Below are 22183 nucleotides of genomic sequence, written 5' to 3'. Positions count from 1 at the left end.
ATTGTTCAAAATGAAACTCAAAAAGGCTTCCTAGGGACTGGTTCACACCAAGTGCGCTCTAGAGTGCTTTCCCAAGAAAAAAAATGCTAGTCTACTGTAACCCTATGAGGGGTTCCCCACAGCAGCATTGTTATTTGTTAAAAATTGCAAACGAGCTGCATGTAACAGTTTTTGGAGTGATTCCACTTGAATGAATGAATGCAGAAACGCACATTCATTCCAAAATTGGTTTGGAAAATGGCAATCGCTCGGTGCTAGCCATGTTTGGTGAGAACCAAGCCTTACCGTTACCTGCCTCAATGTCACCCTTTTACACTCTGGTATCAGGCCTAGCTGGTGTTCAGGCTACCATCTCCCCACTGCATCTTTGGTGGCACCACACTGTGGCAGTAAGCATCATGCCCACCATATGCCGCTCTCCCCAGGTTAGCCCACTACACAAACAACTACCTCAACATCTGGGAAGGGAATGGGGGTAACACACAAGGGCCTGTATGCAATTACCCTTTTCTCCTGAGTTGTCTCCTTGGAAATAATTTTTAATCTTACCAAAAAGTAGTTGAAAAAGCACTATTAAAATTATTTTGTGAATTTTCCAGCTTCTAGGTGGTTTAAAGGGCATTTTATTGATGTGATGTGAGAATATAACCTAGGAGAAAAATCAGGAGAAAAAGGTAATTCTATATGGGCCAATGAAGAAAGGGCTGAATGAATGATAAAAGCGAAGCTGAGCACCAAAGCTTCTAAGGACGGCAGTGTTTTTAGTTTTGTTTTTTGCCTTGCCGGTATGATTAATTCTGGATTTTATGGTCTAAAGGCGGTGCAATTTTTTCATGAGCTTTTAGACCATAAAAGGGGGGAAAAAAATATTGCAGAGAGATCTGCGGCAGCCCTGCACATTACTTCCCTCCCCTGGAGATCCCCCTTCATCCTCTGGGCGGCACTGTGCCCCAGAGTCAGGCTCGGGATTACCACTCTGAGCTGCGGATTTCCGGCCCAAGCCTGACTCAGGGGTACCACTGAGGAGGTTTAGAAACTGTATGGAAACCTTTTGGGAAACAATTTAAATAGTGAAACTTTTACAAAATGTTATTTTGAAAGGAACCTAAAAAGTGACACGAAACAGGACTAGATAAATGTGATCAAGTCAGACTACAGGACTATTTTGTTTCAAGGCAAAAAGGTCATGAAAACAATGTGTGGTGAGGACAAGCATGCCTAAGACCAGGAACGTTATCAAATAGGTTATCATTACTCTGTATGGGAGCTGTACAGAGCTGCAGTCAGTGCTTGTAAGTTTAAAGGGGCTCAGTGGATCATATAAAAACAAACAAACAAAAAAAACGAAAACTGCCACTTACCTGGGGCTTCTATCGGCCCCCTGCAGCTGTCATGTTCCACGCCGTACTCCTACGATCCTTCGTTCCCCGCCGCCAATCTTGGTCCAATTATTCCTCTGACAACTGTGGCTGTGCGTGCTCGGTCCCGTCTCCGGGAGTTTACTGTGCAGACGCAGTACGAGAAAACCTCGTACTGCGCAGTAAGCTACCGGAGATGCGAGCGGGAGCGAGCACTATTTGTCTAGTTCAAGGGTAGGGAACCTATGGCTCGGGAGCCAGATGTGGCTTCTTTTGATGGCTGCATCTGGCTCACAGACAAATCAGTAGGGGTTGATTCACTAAGCTACACTGCTCAAGCAGCGTCACTTAGTGTGGCAGCGCAAGTAAAAATTTCGAAGTAGGCGCACTACTCCTGTAGCATGCACTACTAACTTACTCGCGCTCCCCCCCCCCCCCCCCAACTAACAGCTGCTCCAATTGTGCCACTCTGGACCCCGTCAGGTGCAGTGACTTTGTAGGACGAGATCCCCGCACTTTGATTGGCCCAATAGGCTGCCTGTAATTTGAAAAGCAGCCTATTGGGCGAAAGTGCAGGGATCTTGTCCAACAAAGTGAATTCACCACCAAGTCAGCTAGCTAACTGCAGTAATGCTCAAATCCGATCCAGATGAAATTTGGATAGTTGTAATCCGGATTTAGTCCTGTTAAATTCAAGTCACCTGTGTGGGGGATTTAATCTTCCCTATCTTCGTCCATCCCTCGGCGCCTCCCACGATGCGCCACTTCCTCCTTCTGGGTTGAAGGAGGAAGTGTATGGTCACGTGACGCCGGATGGGACCGCACCGTGGGAGGCACCGAGGGACGGACGAAGACGACGTCATGATCGGCAAGATTAAACCCCCCGCCCAGCCCGCACAGGTGACTTGCATTTAACAGGATGAAATCCGGATCAATTTAATCCGGATGAGATTTGAGCATCTCTGGCTAATTGTACTAGCTGTCAGTCGGTATTTCTCCTTTCTGGCTCTCGGGGAAATTGCTGATGTTTCTGAAACCCAAGAGAAGCTGAAGACTTGTCTGACACTTCTGCTGCCCTGCGGATGAACTGTATACACAACACCATGGCAATAGGGACGTGAGCCCTCTGCAGCGCATGCGCACTGTCCCTGTTTGATACTATTGTATGGCTCAAGAAACTACATTTTAAAACATGTGGCGTTTATGGCTCTCAGCCAAAAAGGTTCCTGACCCCTGGTCTAGTTAGACGAATAATTGACCAGTGCCGGTGGCGGGGAACGGAGGATGTTAATGGGACATGACAGCTGCAGGGGGCCGATAGAAGCCCCAGGTAAGTGTCAGTTTTTGTTTTTTTAATGATTCACAGAACCCCTTTAACACTCAAGTCTAGGTAAGAACTTGGCTTCTAGAAAAGTCCTATTAAGTATTTTTCTCAACTGATTATATAAATGTTTATATAAATTTCACTTGAATTTCAGTTTTAACCTGTCAGTATACTTCTATTTAAGAATTACAATGTTGCAGTCTTTTACCGGCCCCGTTCATATCACGGAGCACGTCATGTGCGTCTGTGCGTTGCGTGGCTGATCTCATTCACTGAAAGTGAATGGGACAGCCGCGCGTTTTGCTAGGAAACGCGTGCAGCATGCGTTCCCGGACCGCATGCAGTGTGAACATCAGACAGTGCACTCTATGCACTGTCTGATGTCGTGTGTGTCGGCCTCCCACACGCGTTCCCGAAACGCGGACGGGAACGCGTGCAATGTGAACGGGGCCTAAGTAGATTTTGGCATCCATCTGAAACTGGGCATAAATAGACATTCAGGGAAGGGGAGGGCGTGTGGGAGGAGGTGAACCAATCTGAGGGCAGGGCAACCCCCAAAGCATGTACTGTGTGTACTCTGTACCTACGCTCCAATAAAAGCTTGCCAATGGTGTGGGGGCCTCCTTTTTTCTATCGCCTCTAAAAATTACCTGTGTGCTGCTTAGGAATGGTCAATGGGATGCAAATAATTTCAAGTTGATGCAGGAATATGCAAATGTTGTATGCAAATGTATGCAGCTTGAAAATGGACCAATCAAATTTGATTTCAGCTAGATTTGATTTGTTCATGTTCAAGCTGCATAAATTTGTATACAAAATTTGCATAATGCTGCATCAACTCAAAATTATTTCCATCTCATTGACCATCCCTGGCGCCGATACCGTGCAATTCAAATTGTTAGCAACCGACTGATTCGGAAGGACCATTTTAGCGTGGAGATGAGCTTTGGAAAGCTGTGTCGTCTCCCCTTCTGGAACTGGTCCATAGACATCGTCAACAATGTGTTAGTAATTCCAGCTTGCATGCAAATATAATGCAACCTATTTGCAGCATGGGATTGGGCCAACCAAAATCTGCCGAAAGTACATCTGAATGGCTGAATTCTAAGCTGCACATAATTTGCATTAAATGCGCATCCAGGCACGGCATTATTAGCATATCCCTGTTCATCTCCACAGCTAAATATCTACTGACTCCCCGGGAAAAGGCACTTTGTGCAAAGACTGGCATATAAGAAAATGTACATAGAATATGATACAAATATTCTAACCATTTGCAGGACTGACTCCGGGCCTTTATCATCGGAATCCGTGGCGGCGTGGGTGATGGCGCTAGTGGTTTCTTCCGTGACCTCCTCGGAGATCTCCGCTCTGGTGGGCTGTTCCATGTACTCTGGCTCACTTGCTGGAGCTGGGGGAGGGAGAAGATACAGAAACATTACTGAGTTTTAAATCCTTAATGCGGAATTGAACTAAAAACTTAAAATAAAGCGTTTCACTTGACTGGGGTTTCTGCCAGCCCCCTGTAGCAGACCTGTGGCCGCGCAGCCACTCACTGATGCTCCAGTCCCCCGCCGCGGCTCACTTTCACTTCCAGCAGTTGGAGTGCACAGTGTGGCCCTGGCCATGTGTCCGCGTTCACGCTCCCAGCAGTAGAGATTCTCGTACTGCGCCTGCGCAGGACGCTGCTGGCCTCGGGAATGTGTAAGAGGATAAGCGTGGCCAGGGTGCAGTGCATGTCGACTTAGAAGTTGGCTTCCACTGCGTGAAGAAAAGTGAGCCGTGTGTGGGGGGGCATGGGGGAGATAACGGAAGATTGGTCCAGGATGGCGTGAAATCTTATTTTTTAAGTTAATTTCAGTTCCGCTATAAGTTTGCAGTCAGATTTCAAATGCAATTTTTCAAATCTCATGCACCAGTAGTCCCGAAAATGAGTGCATCCACTGCGCATGTCCGAATCGTGCATGCGCGGTACAGATGCATTTGGAATCGGTGACAAAAGTAGTTCTGAAGGCTGTCCGAGGAGCTATATGGCCTAGCAGGCAGAATAACTCCAACCAGGGATGGAGCAGCAACAATAAGACAGACTGAGGACCGGAAGGCTCTATGGTATCAGGAACCTTCCCTCTACTTAGGTGTATCAAATGTGAAGCAAGTTTCATCACTTCAGGTTCCCTTTAATGATTTTTAGCTCCTTTTTAGCATTATTGCACATCCCTCCCATTGTTTACTGTGTCAAATGACTCATCACTAGCTGCAACATCTACTCATCTTTCCTGAAATGCTGATGTGATCTGTGCAGGGCAGGATTATCCATAAGGCACTGTAGGCATGTGCCTACAGGCGCCTTATGTGGGAGAGGTGGCCCTTCTCAAATCACTGACCTCAGGAGCTTAGTCTAATCCCTGCCTCATATCACTGATCGCAGGCACTCACACCCTAATCCTTGTCCCTAAGCATGATATAAGGCAGTGATTAGTGTGTAAGATTCTAAGGACAGTCAGTAACATAAGGAAGGAATTAGAATTCAGAATATTTTACTGGGGGTGTGGCCTGTGTTCAGGGGCGGAGTTTAGTGCACCAGAGCACCAGTGCCTGCTGGAATCTGAGTTGTAAACCAGACTCTGGTGCTGGGTTAATAATGGGTACAGGCAGACAATTCAAACAAGAGAGAAGGGAAGGAATAACTTAGAAACACCTTACAAGCGGGTAACAGAGGCAAAGGCTGGATGGTGTACTGGTTAAGGGTTCTAAGTGACACAGGGGACAAAGGTTGGATTCTTGGCTCTTCCTGTTCAGTAAGTCTGCACCTATTCAGTCAGGAGATCTTGGGCAAGACTCCCTAACACTGCTGCTGCCTATAGAGCGCGTACTAAAGCCTGCAGCTCAAGCAATTGGAGTCCCCCAGGAGAAAAGCGCGATATAACTGTTCTGTGTCTTGTCTTATAACAGCTAAGGATTCCCTTTAAGCTGCATCTCATTTCCAGGAAAGGAATAAGATGGAGACATTTCTACAGTTTCACATACAGAACAATGGGCGATTGTTTCAGCACATTCTGGCCGGCATCCAGTAGAACAGGACATGGGAATTACACAGCAGGAATGTAATACAAGCACACACAGGCTGCGCCTCTCTGCTGCACCAGCACTGGAGGTTACATGTGCAGAGCACAGCTACAAACACTGGGCTCACTGTAAACAGCCCTGCTGCAGGGAAACCGAAGCCGATAAGAAAATGCCAACACTGATGACTAGTGATAGTATCAATAGCCCTAAACCTAAATAGGAAGTTTGTAAAGGTTAAAAAAAAATAAAAAAAAGGTACATTAAAAGTTTTAACTGCGTCAGGTAAATTAGGTTTTTCTCAGAACTAATATAAACAAATCTTTAACCAATGAACTTTGTATCTGTTCCCTGCTCTCACATAGGAGTTGTATAACCTCTAATTAGTTATCAGCGAGTTCAGTTAAGGGGTGTACACACACACACACACACACACACAAATTACTGTTGCCCACAGGGACTGGGACTCGACCCCTCGGGCAAGGAGGGATGATGGTGCAGTGCTCAAGCGAGGGGCTTTAAATGTGTGGAGTAAATAGGGTAACCGTGGCCAAGACTATCCAGCTCTCCGGATATCTCGATAATGCACCGGGGTCCAACTGCAGAGGAAAAATCATTTACAGGCCTGGATTCTTAACCCTTACAGTGACAAACCCGAAAAAAGGAACACGGCCTTGCTCTCGTGTTGGATTGGGAATGTGCATACAAATGCATATCTCATCCGGTCCTGACAGTTTGAAAAAGCTGTATCCGGTCCTGACAGCTTTTTCAAACAGCTAAGTAAGCGATATCTCCCTGTGTGCATAGACTTCGGACAGTGGTGGAGAACAGGCGCGTGCATGTGGGTTGCGTACGTGCGTGTGGGACACCAGCCGTGTGTGCGTGTATGTGTGCGTGTATGGGGTCGTGGTAAAAGCCTAGGGCCTTTTTACTAGTAAATATTTAATACTGTCAATAATCAGCTAATCAATTAACTTTTATACAGAGAAAACCAAGCTCTGTAATGGGACTAGGAAATTGTTGCTACCCAGAGTTGGGCTTTAACGACAAACATAAAAATCTATATAAGACATACCTGCAATACCGGGCGCTGAAGGTGGGGGCGCCGGCTTTAAGGTTTTCTGAGAAATCAGCATCTTCTCTTGCTCGGCTTTCCGCAGCTGCTCCTTGTCCCACTCCTCCAGCTCCTTCTCAAAGCGCCTGTTGTCTTCTTTCACAAACTCCTTTAAATCGGAAGGTAAGGTATCCATGCCAGTCAGCACCTGCCCCGTCTCCTTGTCATACTCCTCTGCAATGACATTCATTTACAACTCAGCCGGACTTAGTAAAACATCCACATTTATCCCTCAATCAATATAACAGGACAACATTAAAGAGTGACTCCACTTCTATGAAAAATAAACGCACCACATCTAAATGCATTGCAAAAATTTCAAGGAGTACTAAAAGCAGTAAGCTTTTACTTGGTTCTCAGCCTCAAGCAGAAGCAAAAAGGCATAGTTCACAGGAAACAGAATGGATGCGGTTACACGTGGGCTGTGAACAGACATTCAGAAAAGCTGAAATAGTAAACAATCCTACCTACGTGAAAGAAAGAAACACACACTGCAGGGAGTAATGGGCATGCAAAATGTAAAAAAAAAAAAAATAAAGTCTAGAGCTGTTCCATCCAACAAAAAATATGTCTAGAAAATCATGGGCTTTCTGACAGCCCATTCACACTGGGGCTTTTTACGGGAGTTTCTCGTCGATCGCCGGCAATCGCTATCGCTTTGTAAAGCACTAGTGTAATTGAAAGTATAGGGCAGCAATCTCACTGCAGTGATCAAAAGCAATTTGTGATAAAAGAAAATGCAATGCATGCAGCACTTTCACTATTTTAGAGCGATCACAATTGAAAGTTTAAAAAAAGCAAATCGCGATCACTCAAAACAGTCAACAATATGCAAAAAAATTCCCTGTGTAAACCGCTAGCGATTTTGCTAGCGTTTTTCAATCTCCAGTGTGAATGGGCTCTAAACCATGAACTGAAAAGCAATTTGATAAACAATGAAAGAGCAAAAAAAAAAGTGTGTGTATATTAAAGAAATATATAATTTGAAAAAAAAAAAGTGGGAATTACACTTTTTTTAATGCATGTGATAGTAAGTTAATTTAAGTAAAATAGGGTTTTGTGCTACATATTGTAAGAAATGTATTAAAAATGACCTGGCGTTATGCATCCCGCTGCTCCATTTCCTGCTGAGACCTCAATGCAATTTTACCGGAGACAGCTGTCCTAGCCCCTCCCCCATGCCATCATCACAGACATGAAAACCAGGTAGGCGCAGGGAAGGGACACCGGCTAGCCTTTCTCTCTCAGCACAGATCACCTGACTCAGCCTGCCTCATATGTGCCTGAGACATTAATTGTTTGTAGTCGGCTCTGTAGAGTTTTATAATAAGAATCTGCTGCAGCTGCAGTGCTGGTCACAAACAGCTAACCTCTCAGCAGCACAGGGGACAGCTTCTCTCTTGATGGGAACACCCACTTTGCCGTCAGCCCCTTGCGTGAAGGGATCTCTGGGTCACATGACTAACTTTTTCCAAAGAGACTTTTCCAATTTGCAAAGTACAGTAATGTGATTTTCAGGGCAATTGCAATTTGCTCCCAACTGCCTTAAAGAGAACCCGAGGTGGGTTTGAAGAATATTATCTGCATACAGAGGCTGGATCTGCCTATACAGCCCAGCCTCTGTTGCTATCCCAAACCCCCCTAAGGTCCCCCTGCACACTGCAATCCCTCATAAATCACAGCCACGCTGCTGACAAACAGCTTGTCAGAGCTGGCTGTGTTTATCTCTATAGTGTCAGTCTGCTGCTCTCCCCGCCTCCTGCAGAACTCCAGTCCCCGCCTGCATCCCTTCCCTCCCTGCTGATTGGAGGGAAGGGACGGGGGCAGGGACCGGAGCTATGCAGGAGGCGGGGGAGCAGCTGAGACTGACACTACAGATGTAAACACAGCATGGCTGTGATTTACGAGGGATTGCAGAGTGCAGGGGGACCTTAGTGGGGTTTGGGATAGCAACAGAGGCTGGGCTGTATAGGCAGATCCAGCCTCTGTATGCAGATAACATTCTTTAAACACACCTCGGGTTCTCTTTAAAGGAAACCTTAAGTAATTGAAAAAAGTGTCAGTTGAACTTACCTGGGGCTTCTAACGCCCCCACCCGCCCTGTGCAGTGACAAACTGATCCTCCGGTTCCCCGCAGCGAACCACTTTTTGTTCCAAAGACTCAGGGAGTAGATGGCCACTGTGCCTGTGCAGCCCTGGTCGCACGCCCGTTGCCGAGAGCATGAGCCAGGGCCGCGCAGGTGCAGTGGCCATCGACTTCCTGAGTTGCCGTAACCAAAACAGGGTCACAGTGGATTGAAGGATCGGTTTGTCAGGGCATAGGCACAGGGAGGCTGCAGAGGGACAGTAGAAGCCCCACATAAGTTTAAAGTGGACCCAAATTAAAAATACAAGATTTCAGAAGTAAAATCTATTTTCTAAATGTATAATAATAAATAGCAGCATTTTTTCAGCTGCATGATGACAAATATAAAATATTTTACATTTATTGGAGGAACCCCTCCCTTCCTTGCTGGGATTTTTCCGGCAAACTGGTGGAGTAGATGGTGTCCAGCAAAGGAGGAATTGCTAATGGCTGCCCCCAGTATAACCCTAGCTATGAAAAGAGAAGGGTGAAAAGCATGCACTGAAATGATCATAGGTTTGAAGGAGTGTTTATTTATCTTTGTATGTGTCAGAGTGGTGCAACTAAATATTTTTAATTAAAAAAATGTTTGGTTTGGGTCCGCTTTAACTGCCTTTTTCCAATTACCTTAGGTTCCCTTTAAATGCGCTGTGGTGGAACCACCCCTGTAGGATTCCGCTGTTGCAGCGATACACTAATTGCTGGCGGTCGGAAAGCGCTGCTTAAGTGCCGCTAGTAGGACCCGGCCCTAAGATCATTCAGATTTTTACTTGGAGCCCTTTTTATATTTTTATTTAGTGTTCTCTTTATGTAGAAGTTACCTTGTATTAAGTGCTGCTCACGTTCATTGATATACATCAAACAGTAGGCACTGGCATTTCTGTAACCACCAAAGGAATCCCGCTCCAGCTCTTCCCATGAGGACTTTGTCACAGAGATGTCATTATACTTCATCCACCTCTTCTCATTGTGATCAAATATATATGCCCAGTAGTGTCCTGCGTTGGCCTGGCCCTCGTGCACCAATACTGCGTGTAACCTGTATGGAACCTGTACAGAAATGACAAGGAGGGGGTTGTTGTGTGGCTCACAGCAGTAATATGCAGGAACTGGTACTACGCTAATCAGCATAAACGTCAACGTGGAGAACTCTCACTAGACAAGGAGTTACTGCTATGAGAATAAATATCAATATAAAAAACAGAACAAAACTGATAAAAAAATCCTTTTAAAGCATAGCCACAATAAAAAAAATGTTTAGTGCGCAAATTGTAAATAGTTAAAGCTTCATTTTCTTCTGTGAGTCTTGAGTCACTGAGCTGTGGGCTCTGAGCCACAACACTGAGCTCTCCAGGCTGCCTTTTATCTCTGAATGCAGGAGATGAGACCTAAAGAGAGCTTCTATCTGCAAGCTACAAAGACCATCTGAAAATGGCACGGTGGTGATCAGAGACTAAACTGGATAGGAAGAATTATGCAAGTTGGCTTGTACTCTAGCTAAATGTTGATCTTCTAACACCTGAGACGCTGGCCCACAACAAGTATGCAGATCAGATAATCTGACTTCATTGGGTGCATGCTTCTTCCAGACAGACAGGAAAATTGTATTTTTTTTTAGATGGTAACAAAACATCAGCCTTCATATCCTTCATATTAGCTTTCACTTCAATTAAATTATAATAATATAGAACTTCACCTACTTGTGTCATCAGGTTGTCAGAGTACATAAGGTCTATCGTCCGATGTATCCTTCCTATACTGTCCTGTAAGTCTGCAAATAGAAACACTCCTGTTATTCACAGTGTCTTCTACATATAGTACACTCTGCATCAGTGGCATAACTACAAATCATGGAGGACCCCCAAGCAACACTTTATGGGGCACCTCAACGTTCACTCCCTTTCCCTGGTGACTCTTAGGACTTGTTCACACTAAGGCCACATACACACATCAGACCATAGTCTTTTGAAAATGAAAGATCACAGACCAATATTACCCCCTTCCATGTAGTATGAGAGCCATACCTTCACAGTCTTTTCTATGGAGCTGAACGCCCCATCAGAAAAAAATCTTTGCAAGATGCTGCAAACACATATGCTGTACAGACAGAAAAGATCAGTATCTGCAAAAGATCTGTTCCTGCCAAAAATCCATTCCTGCAAATTGCGATGATAGTCTATGAGATCTGCAGATCATCATACACACATGATTTAACTGACATTCATTTGCAGATCAGATCCACCAGGATGGATTTTCAGATCTGCGGATGATTGCTTGATCTGCAGATGAATGTCAGTTAAACAAGGTGTGTATGAGGATGTGCAGATCTCATAGACTATGAATGCAATTTGCAGGAACGGATCTTTGGCAGGAACAGATCTTTTGCAGATACTGATCTTTTGTGTCTGTACAGCATCTGTGTGTGCAGCATCTTGCAAAGATTTTTTTTCTGATGTGGAGTTCAGCTCCATAGAAAAGACTGTGTAGGTATGGCTCTCATACTACATGGAAGGGGGTAAGATTGGTCTGTGATCTTTCATTTTCCAAAGACTATAGTCTGATGTGTGTATGAGCCTTAAGGGTGTTTTCAGGATTTTTTTAAGCGTGGACGATTTTCACAATCGCCCTAAAAGCATTTATGCAATGATTCCCTATGAGAGTGTTCACATCAGAGCAGTTTGATTCGGATCCGCTCCCTAAAAACGATGCATGTACCATTTTCTGAGCGATTTGGCTCAATGGAAGGTATAGGGAAATTGCAAAGCGCTTGAAAAAGCGTTTTGTATAGCGATTTCCTGAGGGCTAGTTCACACTGGGCGCTTTGGTAGGGTTTTGCTGATCCCCGGAGATCAGCAAAAAGCTGTTTTTTCACTGTACAGGAAAGTGATTGCATTTTAGGATTCTAGTACATTGAAATGCAATTGCTCCAAAAATGCTGCCTGCACCATCAGCAAATTGCTAATCACTGGCGATCGCTACAGTGTGAACACTACCATCAACTTGCATTAGCAGCAGTATTTTGCTGATCGCTAGTGATCCGCAAATCGCTGAAAAACCGCCCAGTGTTAACTAGCCCTGAGCGCTTTTAAGAATACATACATTGTATTTTTTTTCCTGACTGATGTCAGGAAGTTAAAAATCGAATTTCTCTGCAAAAGCGCTTTAAAAACTTTTAGGTAAGCACAGGAGGCGCTGAAAAAAAAAATTACGCACAAAAATCGATGGCTTCAGCGATTAGGATTTATGATGTGAACAAGGCCTAAAGGTAGCCATACACTGGTCGCTTTGCCATCAGATTCGACCAACAGATAGATCCCTCTCTGATCGAATCTGATCAGAGAGGGATCGTATGGCTACCTTTACTGCAAACAGATTGTGAACCGATTTCAGCCTGAAACCGTTCACAATCTGTTGTGGTGGTGGTGCTGCCGCCGCTCCCCCCGCCCGCATACATTACCTGCTCCGCCGGCGCAACTCCAGTCCCCATGTCTCCGCTGTCTTCTCCGATCTGGTCTCCGGCCCCGGCATTCTTTGCTTCTTCCTGCCCGGCAGGAAGTTTAAACAGTAGAGCGCCCTCTACTGTTTAAACTTCCTGCCGGGCAGAAGGAACTGAAGCATGCCGCAGACCAGAGCGGAGAAGAAGCAGCGGTGACAGCGGGGGTAGTTGCGCCGGCAGAGCAGGTAATGTATTGCCGCTCTATTGCGTCGGTCGTCGGGCACTTGAACGCCGCTAGCGACGCGCTCCCTATCCGCGGGCGATCGACGGTAATTTTCCGCACGGAGCGATCGACGGGATCGGATGAAGTGGATCGAAATTCGTCGTGTAGCGCGAACGATTGGCAGCAGATTCGATCCCAGTGATCGAATCTGCTGTTGAAACGGCGGCAAATCGGGCCAGTGTATGGCCAGCTTTACAGTCTGGGGGTTCACCTTGCAAGGTCATAAAACAGGTGTGGCCATCATAATCTTCACACCCATAACAAGTGTAGCCTCAAAAACACCTGATCTGAAAGATGGTCCCCTGTATCAGAGGAAGGGAATTAGTAGTTGGTGTCCCCTTCCAGCTTTGGGCCTGCCTGCAGTTGCAGGGGCTGCTCCTACTCCTGTTAGGCCCCTACTCAGCATCTCCTGTACTATGTTCTTCTATTTATATATAATTTGAATCGCTGTTAATCCCCATACACATGTATGAGGACTTTCGCCCAGCAGAGATCCGGACTTGATCCCTCAGATGAAAGTAAGAGGCTGTGGCTACAGAGATGCTGTTTTTCTGGTAGGTGGGGTGGGAGGGGGAAGGGTTGTGTAAGGGGGAGGACGATGGCCGAAGGAGTGGCATAGAGTGAGGCAGGGTAAACCATGCCCTCAGAATGCTTAGCTGATCGCTAGCTGAGGCACTGAAAGTCGAACACTGCTATTCCAGCACAGGAGACTTGGGCGCAGCCGGCGCCACCATAGGCCATATTAGGAATTACAGCTATAGCGGCACACAGGGAGTAACTTCGGTACCGTCAGAAGACAGAGCTGAAGTTACTTTTAAAACTCTATAATTTGGCCGCCAGCAATTGCTGGAAGTCGAATTATTTCATTCCCCATCATCCATGGCAGCCTGGAGTAAAAATAGTATTTTACACGGCTGGGAACTTGTGCAGCAGCAGGATCAGCCATATACCGGCTGTATCCTGCGCCGATTCCTCTCATACGCCTGAAAGTGGTCGCCAGCTGCTGTACTCTCCCTAGTCACTAAAACACTATTTGGACTGATGGGCTAAGCAACTGCCATTCAAAAAGTGCTTTGGCGTTTCAAACATCCTTCAATATCTTCACCAGACTACCTGCGACCTGGAACCCAACCCACCAGTTCATGCCAGAATGCTTCTCAAAGCCCTAGTGATCAACAGCAATTCAAAGTGCTGTGGAAATTGCTCAGAAGGTCCCCAATGTGAATGGGCCCTTTTACACTATAGGTTTTGAACTATAGAGTTAAGCAGTTCTAGTAATATCTGCCCCTACTACCTCACCAGTGAAATGAATGAATAGCACTCCCACTTCAATGGCCGTTTTGGACAAATGTAAAACTCGCTACACCTTTATAAATGGCCCACATGCATTCATTCTTTTGTAATGAATGCAGCTGGCTGCTTTACAGAATGTGTGTTTCTTCAAAGCAGAAAACTGCTCAAAACACAACAAACCAAACTAAGGGCTCTTTCACATTAGGGCAGACTATGGCCTTAATTCACTAAGCTTATCTCCTGTCTTTAATAACATTTCTATAGTTATCACCATGGTGATGAGGCATGTCGTATTCAGGAAACATTTTACCTCAGGCAAACCTAAAGTTAACTCTTCTGTCTAAGTTAACTCTCCAATCCTTAAAATAACTCCAGAGTTAAAGACAGGCTGTTAATTAACTGAGTGTGGAAATAACTACAGAGGAGGTAAATTAACTACAGAGGAGGTAAATTAACTACAAAGGAGGTAAATTAACTACAAAGGAGGTAAATTAACTACAAAGGAGGTAAATTAACTACAGAGGAGGTAAATTAACTACAGAGGAGGTAAATTAACTACAGAGGAGGTAAATTAACTACAGAGGAGGTAACTTAAGGAATGAAGAGATAAGATAACTCTCTCACTGTGTGGGGGTAAGTTTTCTCTTGCCTTATCTCCAGCATGATCTTAGTGAATTGAGGCCTTTGTGCGTTAACGCAAACGGCTAACGTTTGCGTTAACCAAAGTAAAATGAAAGTCCATAGACTTATTTTACCTTTCACACTCGACGCTGCGTTTCGATGCATTGCGGTTCCGACGCACCCGGGCGCAGTTTTTCCTACAACGCACCCGCGAGCCGGCGTTTTCCATCGGGTTTAATTACCAGCTACCGCCGCTGATTGCGTCACACCGCAGATACCCGACGACACGCCGCAGGCAGACAACGCGTGCATGAGTACGGCTCCTGCTCGCGTTGTCTGATGTGAAAGAGCCCTAAAGAGTAATCTCCTGCATAACAAACTGCTCCGGCCTGCTATGTGTGCACACCTCTTGTGTCCGTCTCCACCTCCGTCCTCCAGCGGTGTAAACAGCCTTCTAATACTGTGAGCTCCTCGTCAGTGATGTGGCGTGGTGCCGGGTGCATAGGCAGGTCAGGAGGTATCCTGGACTGTGTGAAGGGCTTGTGAATGACGGAACGCTGGTTGGACTGAGGCTCGCCGGATGAGGAAGGCCCTTGATGTTCCATTGTGCTAGAAAATGTCAAGGAGAGACTTGTTAACCCTTCAGGCACAGAAAAGATTTCTTTAGTGTGATTTAAAGCGGACCTGAACTCAAAACATCCCCTCTGCTCTAAAAGATAGGCAACAGCATAATAACCTTTAAAGAAAAAAATCTTTGTTACAGTTGATACAAATCCTGCAATAAATCTGCATGGAGTCTACTTCCTGCTTTCACAGAAGCAGACATAGGGTTAACATCCTGTGTTTAAAAATTAGCTGCTTTGCCAAGGCAGCCAACTGCCACAGCTGAGAAATCAAATCATAGTTGTGATCAGTCACAGATGAGGGGAAATTAGACTGGCTAAACTCTCTAAATACATACAGGGTGCATTTCTCTCTGTTTTCCTTCTGTCCTGTGCAACGGTCCTATTCTTTAAGGAATGCCTCTAACCCTGATCCACACGTCAATGTTTCCCCTGTGAGACCATCTGTTGGTTTAGAGAAGCTCAAAGTAGGTCGCAGCATGGATGAAAAGTATTCCATTTACAAAGGATTAAAAAAAAGCCAAAGGCAGCGTTTTTGCACTGTGCCCCCATGTGAATACAGAGGGCCCCTTAAAGAGACTCCGTAACAAAAATTGCATCCTGTTTTTTATCATCCTACAAGTTCCAAAAGCTATTCTAATGTGTTCTGGCTTACTGCAGCATGTTCTACTATCACCATCTCTGTAATAAATCAACTTGTCTCTCTCTTGTCAGACTTGTCAGCCTGTGTCTGGAAGGCTGCCAAGTTCTTCAGTGTTGTGGTTCTGTGATGCATCTCCCCCCTCCAAGCCTCTCTCTGCACACTGCTGTGTGTTATTTAGATTAGTGCAGCTTCTCTCTTCTCTCTTATCTTTTACAAGCTGGATAAAACCTCCTCTGAGCTGGCTGGGCTTTCACATACTGAAGAATTACATACAGGCAGAGCTGTCTGCACTCTGCAGGAAGAAACAGCCTGACACTTCAGTGGAAGATAGCTGCAGGGGGAAAGAAACACACAAATGATTTCTTGAGATTCAAAAGGAAGGGTGTATACAGCCTGCTTGTGTATGGATGTATTTTCTATGTGTGGACATACTGTACATCAACCTACTTCCTGTTTTGGTGGCCATTTTGTTTGTTTATAAACAAACTTTTTAAAACTGTTTTTAACCACTTTTAATGCAGTGAGGAGCGGCGAAATTGTGACAGAGGGTAATAGGAGATGTCCCCTAACGCACTGGTATGTTTACTTTTGTGCGATTTTAACAATACAGATTCTCTTTAAAGCGGATCCGAGATGAAAAACTAACTATAACAAGTAATTTGTCTATATATCTTATCTAAAGTTTAGATAGTTTACACAACAAATCTAGCTGCAAACAGCTTTAATAGAATATGATTATTTCTTCCTGTGATACAATGACAGCAGCCATGTTTGTAAACATTACACAGAAGCAGGCTTATCTGCATCTTGAGCAAAAAAAAAACCTAATCCCCCCCCTTCTCCCCTCTGCCTCTGAAATCTCTGGCTAGTAATACCTCCCCCTCCTCCTGCCCAGACTGAGCTCCCATGAGCCCTTGCTACTGTCTGAATGTGCCTTGGCTCTCTGAAAACCTGTGGGCGTGGCTTGTTTAGTTTATAGGGAATTAGAGTATTAAAACAAAAATGTATTTGGCTTGAGGAATGCCCTATAAACAATAGGAAAGGAACCCAATTATGCAATGTGTAAAAGTTCATCTCGGATCCACTTTAATGAATTGCTATTAATCATTAATTTATTAAAATGATGTGTTTGTGCTGTCAGGTATTCCTGTCCAACAGTGTTAGGGCCAGTGCAAACCAAAAACCGCTAGTGGTTTTTTAAGCAGTTTTTTCAGAGCGTTTCTAGGCATGTTTAGAGCGATTTTCTAACCATGCCTAGCGTTTTTTGGAGTGTTTTTGTGTAGCAGATTTTATATTTTGTGTTACAGTAAAGCTTTAACTGAACAGCTTCGGTAAAAAAAAAAAAAATGCTTGGAAAAACGCTCTGATCTAGCGCTTTTTAGAGCGATTTTCCACTTTCCTATACTTTACATTGAGGCAGAAACTCCACATAATTCCTAAACACATAAAAATGCTGCAGGACCAGAGTTTGCGTTTGGGGAAAAAACGAACTGCTCTGGTGTGCACCATCCCATTCATTAGCCAAGCGGTTTTCATCCTGCACGCATTTTTAAAAATGCGCAGAACCGCTCTAGGTCTGCACCAGCCCTTTTTTTTTCTTCAGGTGATGGTTGCTGGGCAGAAGAGCTGAGGTATCCGGGCCCATGTAGTTTCTGCTCTGCCCTGATTGATGGAGTGTCCTGGCGCCTAGTTTGTACTGTCCAATAGGAATAGGAAGAGACTGTGTACTATAGATACTAAGCCCCGAGGTAAAAGCCAAGTTTCAGTCAGGAAAAGACTGGGCACAAATACCCCTCCCTCCCTAAATGTTATGGGTACCCTTTTTATTGGAGGTTATATCGCTAATTGTAAATATGTAGAAGATACGCATGTGGTTTATTAGAGATGTTTACTGTTTCATCAGCTTGGGTTATCGAACCTAGCTGGATGATAAATTATTGATCTGTAAATTTTATCAATATATATTTTAATACATTAAAACTTATTTAAGCCTCAAACGGCTGCGGCCAATTTTGTGCATAAAAGACTGGTCTATTTATCATCGTTTAAGGGTAAAGTGTTCAGAAATGAAATTTAAGTTCCCGTGACTTTTGGCATTAGGGAAATCACACACGTGTGATAAAAAGCAACAGTGTCTGCTTTTTTTCCCCACTGCGGAAAACCGCATATTGCTGCCAGCGCACTGCGATTTTGCATTGGGAAGCATTATGTGCGTTTTTGTTTTGCAGAAAGTGTGACCCTAACCTGAAAGAACGGAAACTTCAACCTGTGTCTATGGTTAAAGGCGTTTCACTTACCTGGGGCTTCTACCAGCCCCATGCAGCCATCCTGTGCCCTCGTAGTCACTCACTGCTGCTCTGGTCTCCCTTCGTTAGCTAGTTTAGTTTTTGCCGACCTCGGGCCACATTGCGTACATTTTTACGCGTTGAACATCAAACGCGTAAAAATGTATGTGTTAATGTTCCTGCACCAGCGGGAATGCTTAAAAATGTATGCAATGCGAACTAAACTAGCTGATGGAGCGGGACCAGAGCAGCAGTGAGTGACTACGAGGGCACAGGATGGCTGCATGGGGCTGGTAAAAGCTCCAGGTAAGTGAAACTTCTTTTTTTTTTGCCTGATAACTCCTTTAAGATGGCCACACACCATTTTTACATTTACATTTCTTTTCAATTCAAGATTTGCAATCATTTTTTACGATTGATTGTAACATTTGAACAATCTGACCAATTTAACACACACACACACACAATTTTTCACCAAATATAAAATTTTTTTATTGAAAACACTGCAAAAATTGCTTGCATCTCTAATCTCTACACTACAAAATTGTTAATCTACACTGCAAACCATACAATCTTGCAAAAAAGTGATAAGACATTTCTGACAATCCCAATAGAGAAAAAAAGAAAAGTAAACTTGGAAATCTGATCAGATTTTTCACTCGAAAAAAAAAAACCAAACAACCCCCCCAAAAACACTTTTCTATTTTTCAGTAGAAACTATAGTTTGTATTGAATTGCTGTAAAATCGGATCATTTTATTGTATCGTGTGTCACCTTAACATCCTTCCTAGTTTAAAAAGGAATAAAATTATCTAAATACCTTTTCTCCTCCTGTCTTTTTGTCACCATTTAAAGATTAGGGACTATCAATGAGATGCAAATATTTCCAAAATTATGCAAATGTTTATGCAAATATTCAGTTTGAAAACGTACCAATCAATTTAAACCCAGGTTTAAACGGATTGGTCCATTTTCAAGCAGCATACATTTGCATAAACTCTGAAGAATTTGCACCTCTGATCATCCCTGTTTGTCATTTGTCCCAAACATGCCCATTTGTCATAGGCCTAGTCTCATCAACAGTAAAGAGACATTTACATTGGGACTCACAGAGATGGAGAAAAAGTGAAAAGTACGTTTTTACGTGCTTCCTAAATAGGGCCATAAACAAATTCAGGGATACATTTCTAAAAGGGCAATGGTTTATTAAAGTAAACTAAAATTAGGATGTAAATCAAAAGTGACAAATGCCCTCTAAACATCATAAAACTATGATAAGATTATTAAGCATCGTTTTTCAAAACAAATACTGAGCAAACACCATTACAATTTTCCCGTAGGCATTAAAGCTATGGAAATATCAGTTTCCTGACCTACCTTTGTATGGGCTGTGTGACCAAAGAACCACTAGGTGGGGCACTTGTATCGATATCCTCCACAGGGGAAGTGCAGACAGGTTTGCTGGATGCAAACTCCAGGGCATATTGTAACACATCCGCCAGAGGGAACCGTTTGGGGCCGGAGCCATAACTTAAATACCTAACAATTAAAAAGAATGAAGACAAAATAGCTCAAGTCTTTGTATGAAACACCAACTTTCATATTCAATCCATAACATTCCAAGAAGGTCCCCTGAACAGTAACAGTAAATGAAAATCTCTACACAGGTGAGACATACTGCAGTACAGGTAGTCCCCGATGAACAAACAAGATGGGGACTGTAGGCACGTTCTCAACTTGTAACCTAAACTAATGTCCAGCGCTGCGTGATATGTTGGCGCTTTATAAATACAATGAATAAATGAGACTCCCACCTTGTAAATATCAGAAAATGAGTCCCTGTCATATACTATTTCCTTTAGATGAAAGGGAAGGTCCAGGTAAATTAAAAATATAAAAATCTACTTACCTCAGGCTTCCTCCAGCCCCTTGCAGCCATCCTGTGCCATCGCCGCAGCTCCGGTGGCTCCCGGTCCCTTCCGGTGCAGATGCTGACCTCGCCAGGTCGGCATCTTCCTACATGTCACTGTGCGGCTCACAGAGTCACACTGACGTCATCGGGGCTGTACTGCGTAGGAGCAGAACTACTGCACCTGTGCAGTACAGCCCGGATTATGTCCGTGCGACTCAAAGCCGCTCACACAGGTGCAGTGGGCATCTTGCGCCGGAGTGGACCCCGGGCCACCAGCGGAGAGCAGAGCTGCAAAGGCACAGGACGTCTGCAAGGGGCTGGAGAAGCCCCGGGTAAGTAGATTTTTTTTTTTTTTTTTAAAGCTGCTTGGATGTGTCCTTTAACCACCCTGGTCTTCTATTAAGATCGCCAGGGCAGCTGCGGGAGGGTTTTTTTTTTATTAAAAAAAAATCTATTTCATGCAGCCAACTGAAAGTTGGCTGCATGAAAGCCCACTAAAGGGCGCTCCTGCTGCATACTTCCGATCGCAAGAAGGGCCGCGATGAGCGGCCCTCATTTTGCTTTTCTCGTCGCCATGGCGACGAGCGGAGTGACGTCATGGACGTCAGTCGACGTCCTGACGTCAGCTGCCTCCGATCCAGCCCTTAGCGCTGGCCGGAACGGATTGGTCCGGCTGCGCAGGGCTCGGGCGGCTGGGGGGGACCCCCTTTCGCCGCTGCTCGCGGCGATCAGGTAGCACACGCGGCTGGCAAAGTGCCGGCTGCGTGTGCTGCTTTTTATTTGGCGCAAATCAGCCCAGCAGGGCCTGGAGCAGCACCCTCCGGCGGTACTGGACGAGCTGAGCTCGTCCATACCGCTAAGGAGGTTAAGCAATGACATACCTTTCTAGCCGCTGCTGTAAAACTGTAAGGTGCTCTTTGAGCCTTTTGATCTCGTCTCGCTTGATCTTGGTGATCTCTCTGTTCTTGTGTATATACCTGGCAATGCAGAAAAATATATACAAAGTGTTACTGAGATTCCTCCTTGTACCAGAAGAAACCCAATATTTACAACCACAGACCCCTCATGGACCAGTGAAGTAAGAAACCCGATATTTGCAACCACATATTATTATTACTGATTTATATAGCTCCAGCATCTTCAGCAAACAGGGTATAACAATACAAAATAAACAATACAACAAATATAAGACAATGGTGGATTACTGCCGATGCCGTGAACTAATCGACTATTTTTTTTTTTATTTTTTTTTAATTTATTTTTTTTACACAGGATGGGAGGTATGTACACCCATTACACAGCATTGTGAGACAAAACGGGAATAGAGCCCTGGCCAAAAGGCCTTGCAGTCTAAAAGCGATCCTTCATATACCAGCGAAGAATGGACACCTGAACTGGGCAACCACAGAACCCTACTTGTACTGGTGAAGGATGGACACCTGAAATGGGCAACCACAGAACCCTACTTGTACTGGTGAAGGATGGATACCTGAAATGGGCAACCACAGAACACTACTTGTACTGGTGAAGGATGGACACCTGAAATAGGCAACCACAGAACCCTACTTGTACTGGTAAAGGATGGACACCTGAAATAGGCAACCACAGAACCCTACTTGTACTGGTGAAGGATGGACACCTGAAATGGGCAACCACAGAACCCTTCTTGTACTGTTGAAGGTTGGATACCTGAAATGGGCAACCGCAGAACCCTACTTGTACTGGTGAAGGATGGACACCTGAAATAGGCAACCGCAGAACCCTACGTGTACTGGTGAAGGATGGACACCTGAAATAGGCAACCGCAGAACCCTACTTGTACTGGTGAAGGATGGACACCTGAAATGGGCAACCACAGAACCCTACTTGTACTGGTGAAGGATGGACACCTGAAATGGGCAACCACAGAACCCTACTTGTACTGGTGAAGGATGGATACCTGAAATGGGCAACCACAGAACCCTACTTGTACTGGTGAAGGATGGACACCTGAAATGGGCAACCACAGAACCCTACTTGTACTGGTGAAGGATGGATACCTGAAATGGGCAACCACAGAACCCTATTTGTACTGGTGAAGGATGGATACCTGAAATAGGCAAC

General features: G+C 44.7%; 1 protein-coding gene across 3 annotated transcripts in view; it reads right to left on the bottom strand.

Annotated features, from left to right (window-relative positions):
* Window positions 1-22183, bottom strand: part of USP25 (ubiquitin specific peptidase 25) — a 145709-nt gene that overhangs the window by 34780 nt on the left and 88746 nt on the right. For all 3 annotated transcript variants that reach the window (XM_068270563.1, XM_068270562.1, XM_068270564.1), the window contains exons 12-18: window positions 20962-21057; window positions 19546-19707; window positions 15024-15226; window positions 10685-10755; window positions 9806-10034; window positions 6821-7033; window positions 3954-4093 (exon numbers count right to left, since the gene is read on the bottom strand). In XM_068270563.1, coding sequence (XP_068126664.1) covers window positions 3954-4093; window positions 6821-7033; window positions 9806-10034; window positions 10685-10755; window positions 15024-15226; window positions 19546-19707; window positions 20962-21057 — 1114 coding nt within the window. The remainder of the gene's footprint in view (window positions 1-3953; window positions 4094-6820; window positions 7034-9805; window positions 10035-10684; window positions 10756-15023; window positions 15227-19545; window positions 19708-20961; window positions 21058-22183) is intronic.

This window comes from Hyperolius riggenbachi, chromosome 2 (assembly GCF_040937935.1).
Source record: "Hyperolius riggenbachi isolate aHypRig1 chromosome 2, aHypRig1.pri, whole genome shotgun sequence".
Taxonomy (NCBI): Eukaryota; Metazoa; Chordata; class Amphibia; order Anura; family Hyperoliidae; genus Hyperolius; species Hyperolius riggenbachi.
Note: the sequence above shows the minus strand (reverse complement) of the source record. Positions and strands in the feature narration are given on the sequence as shown.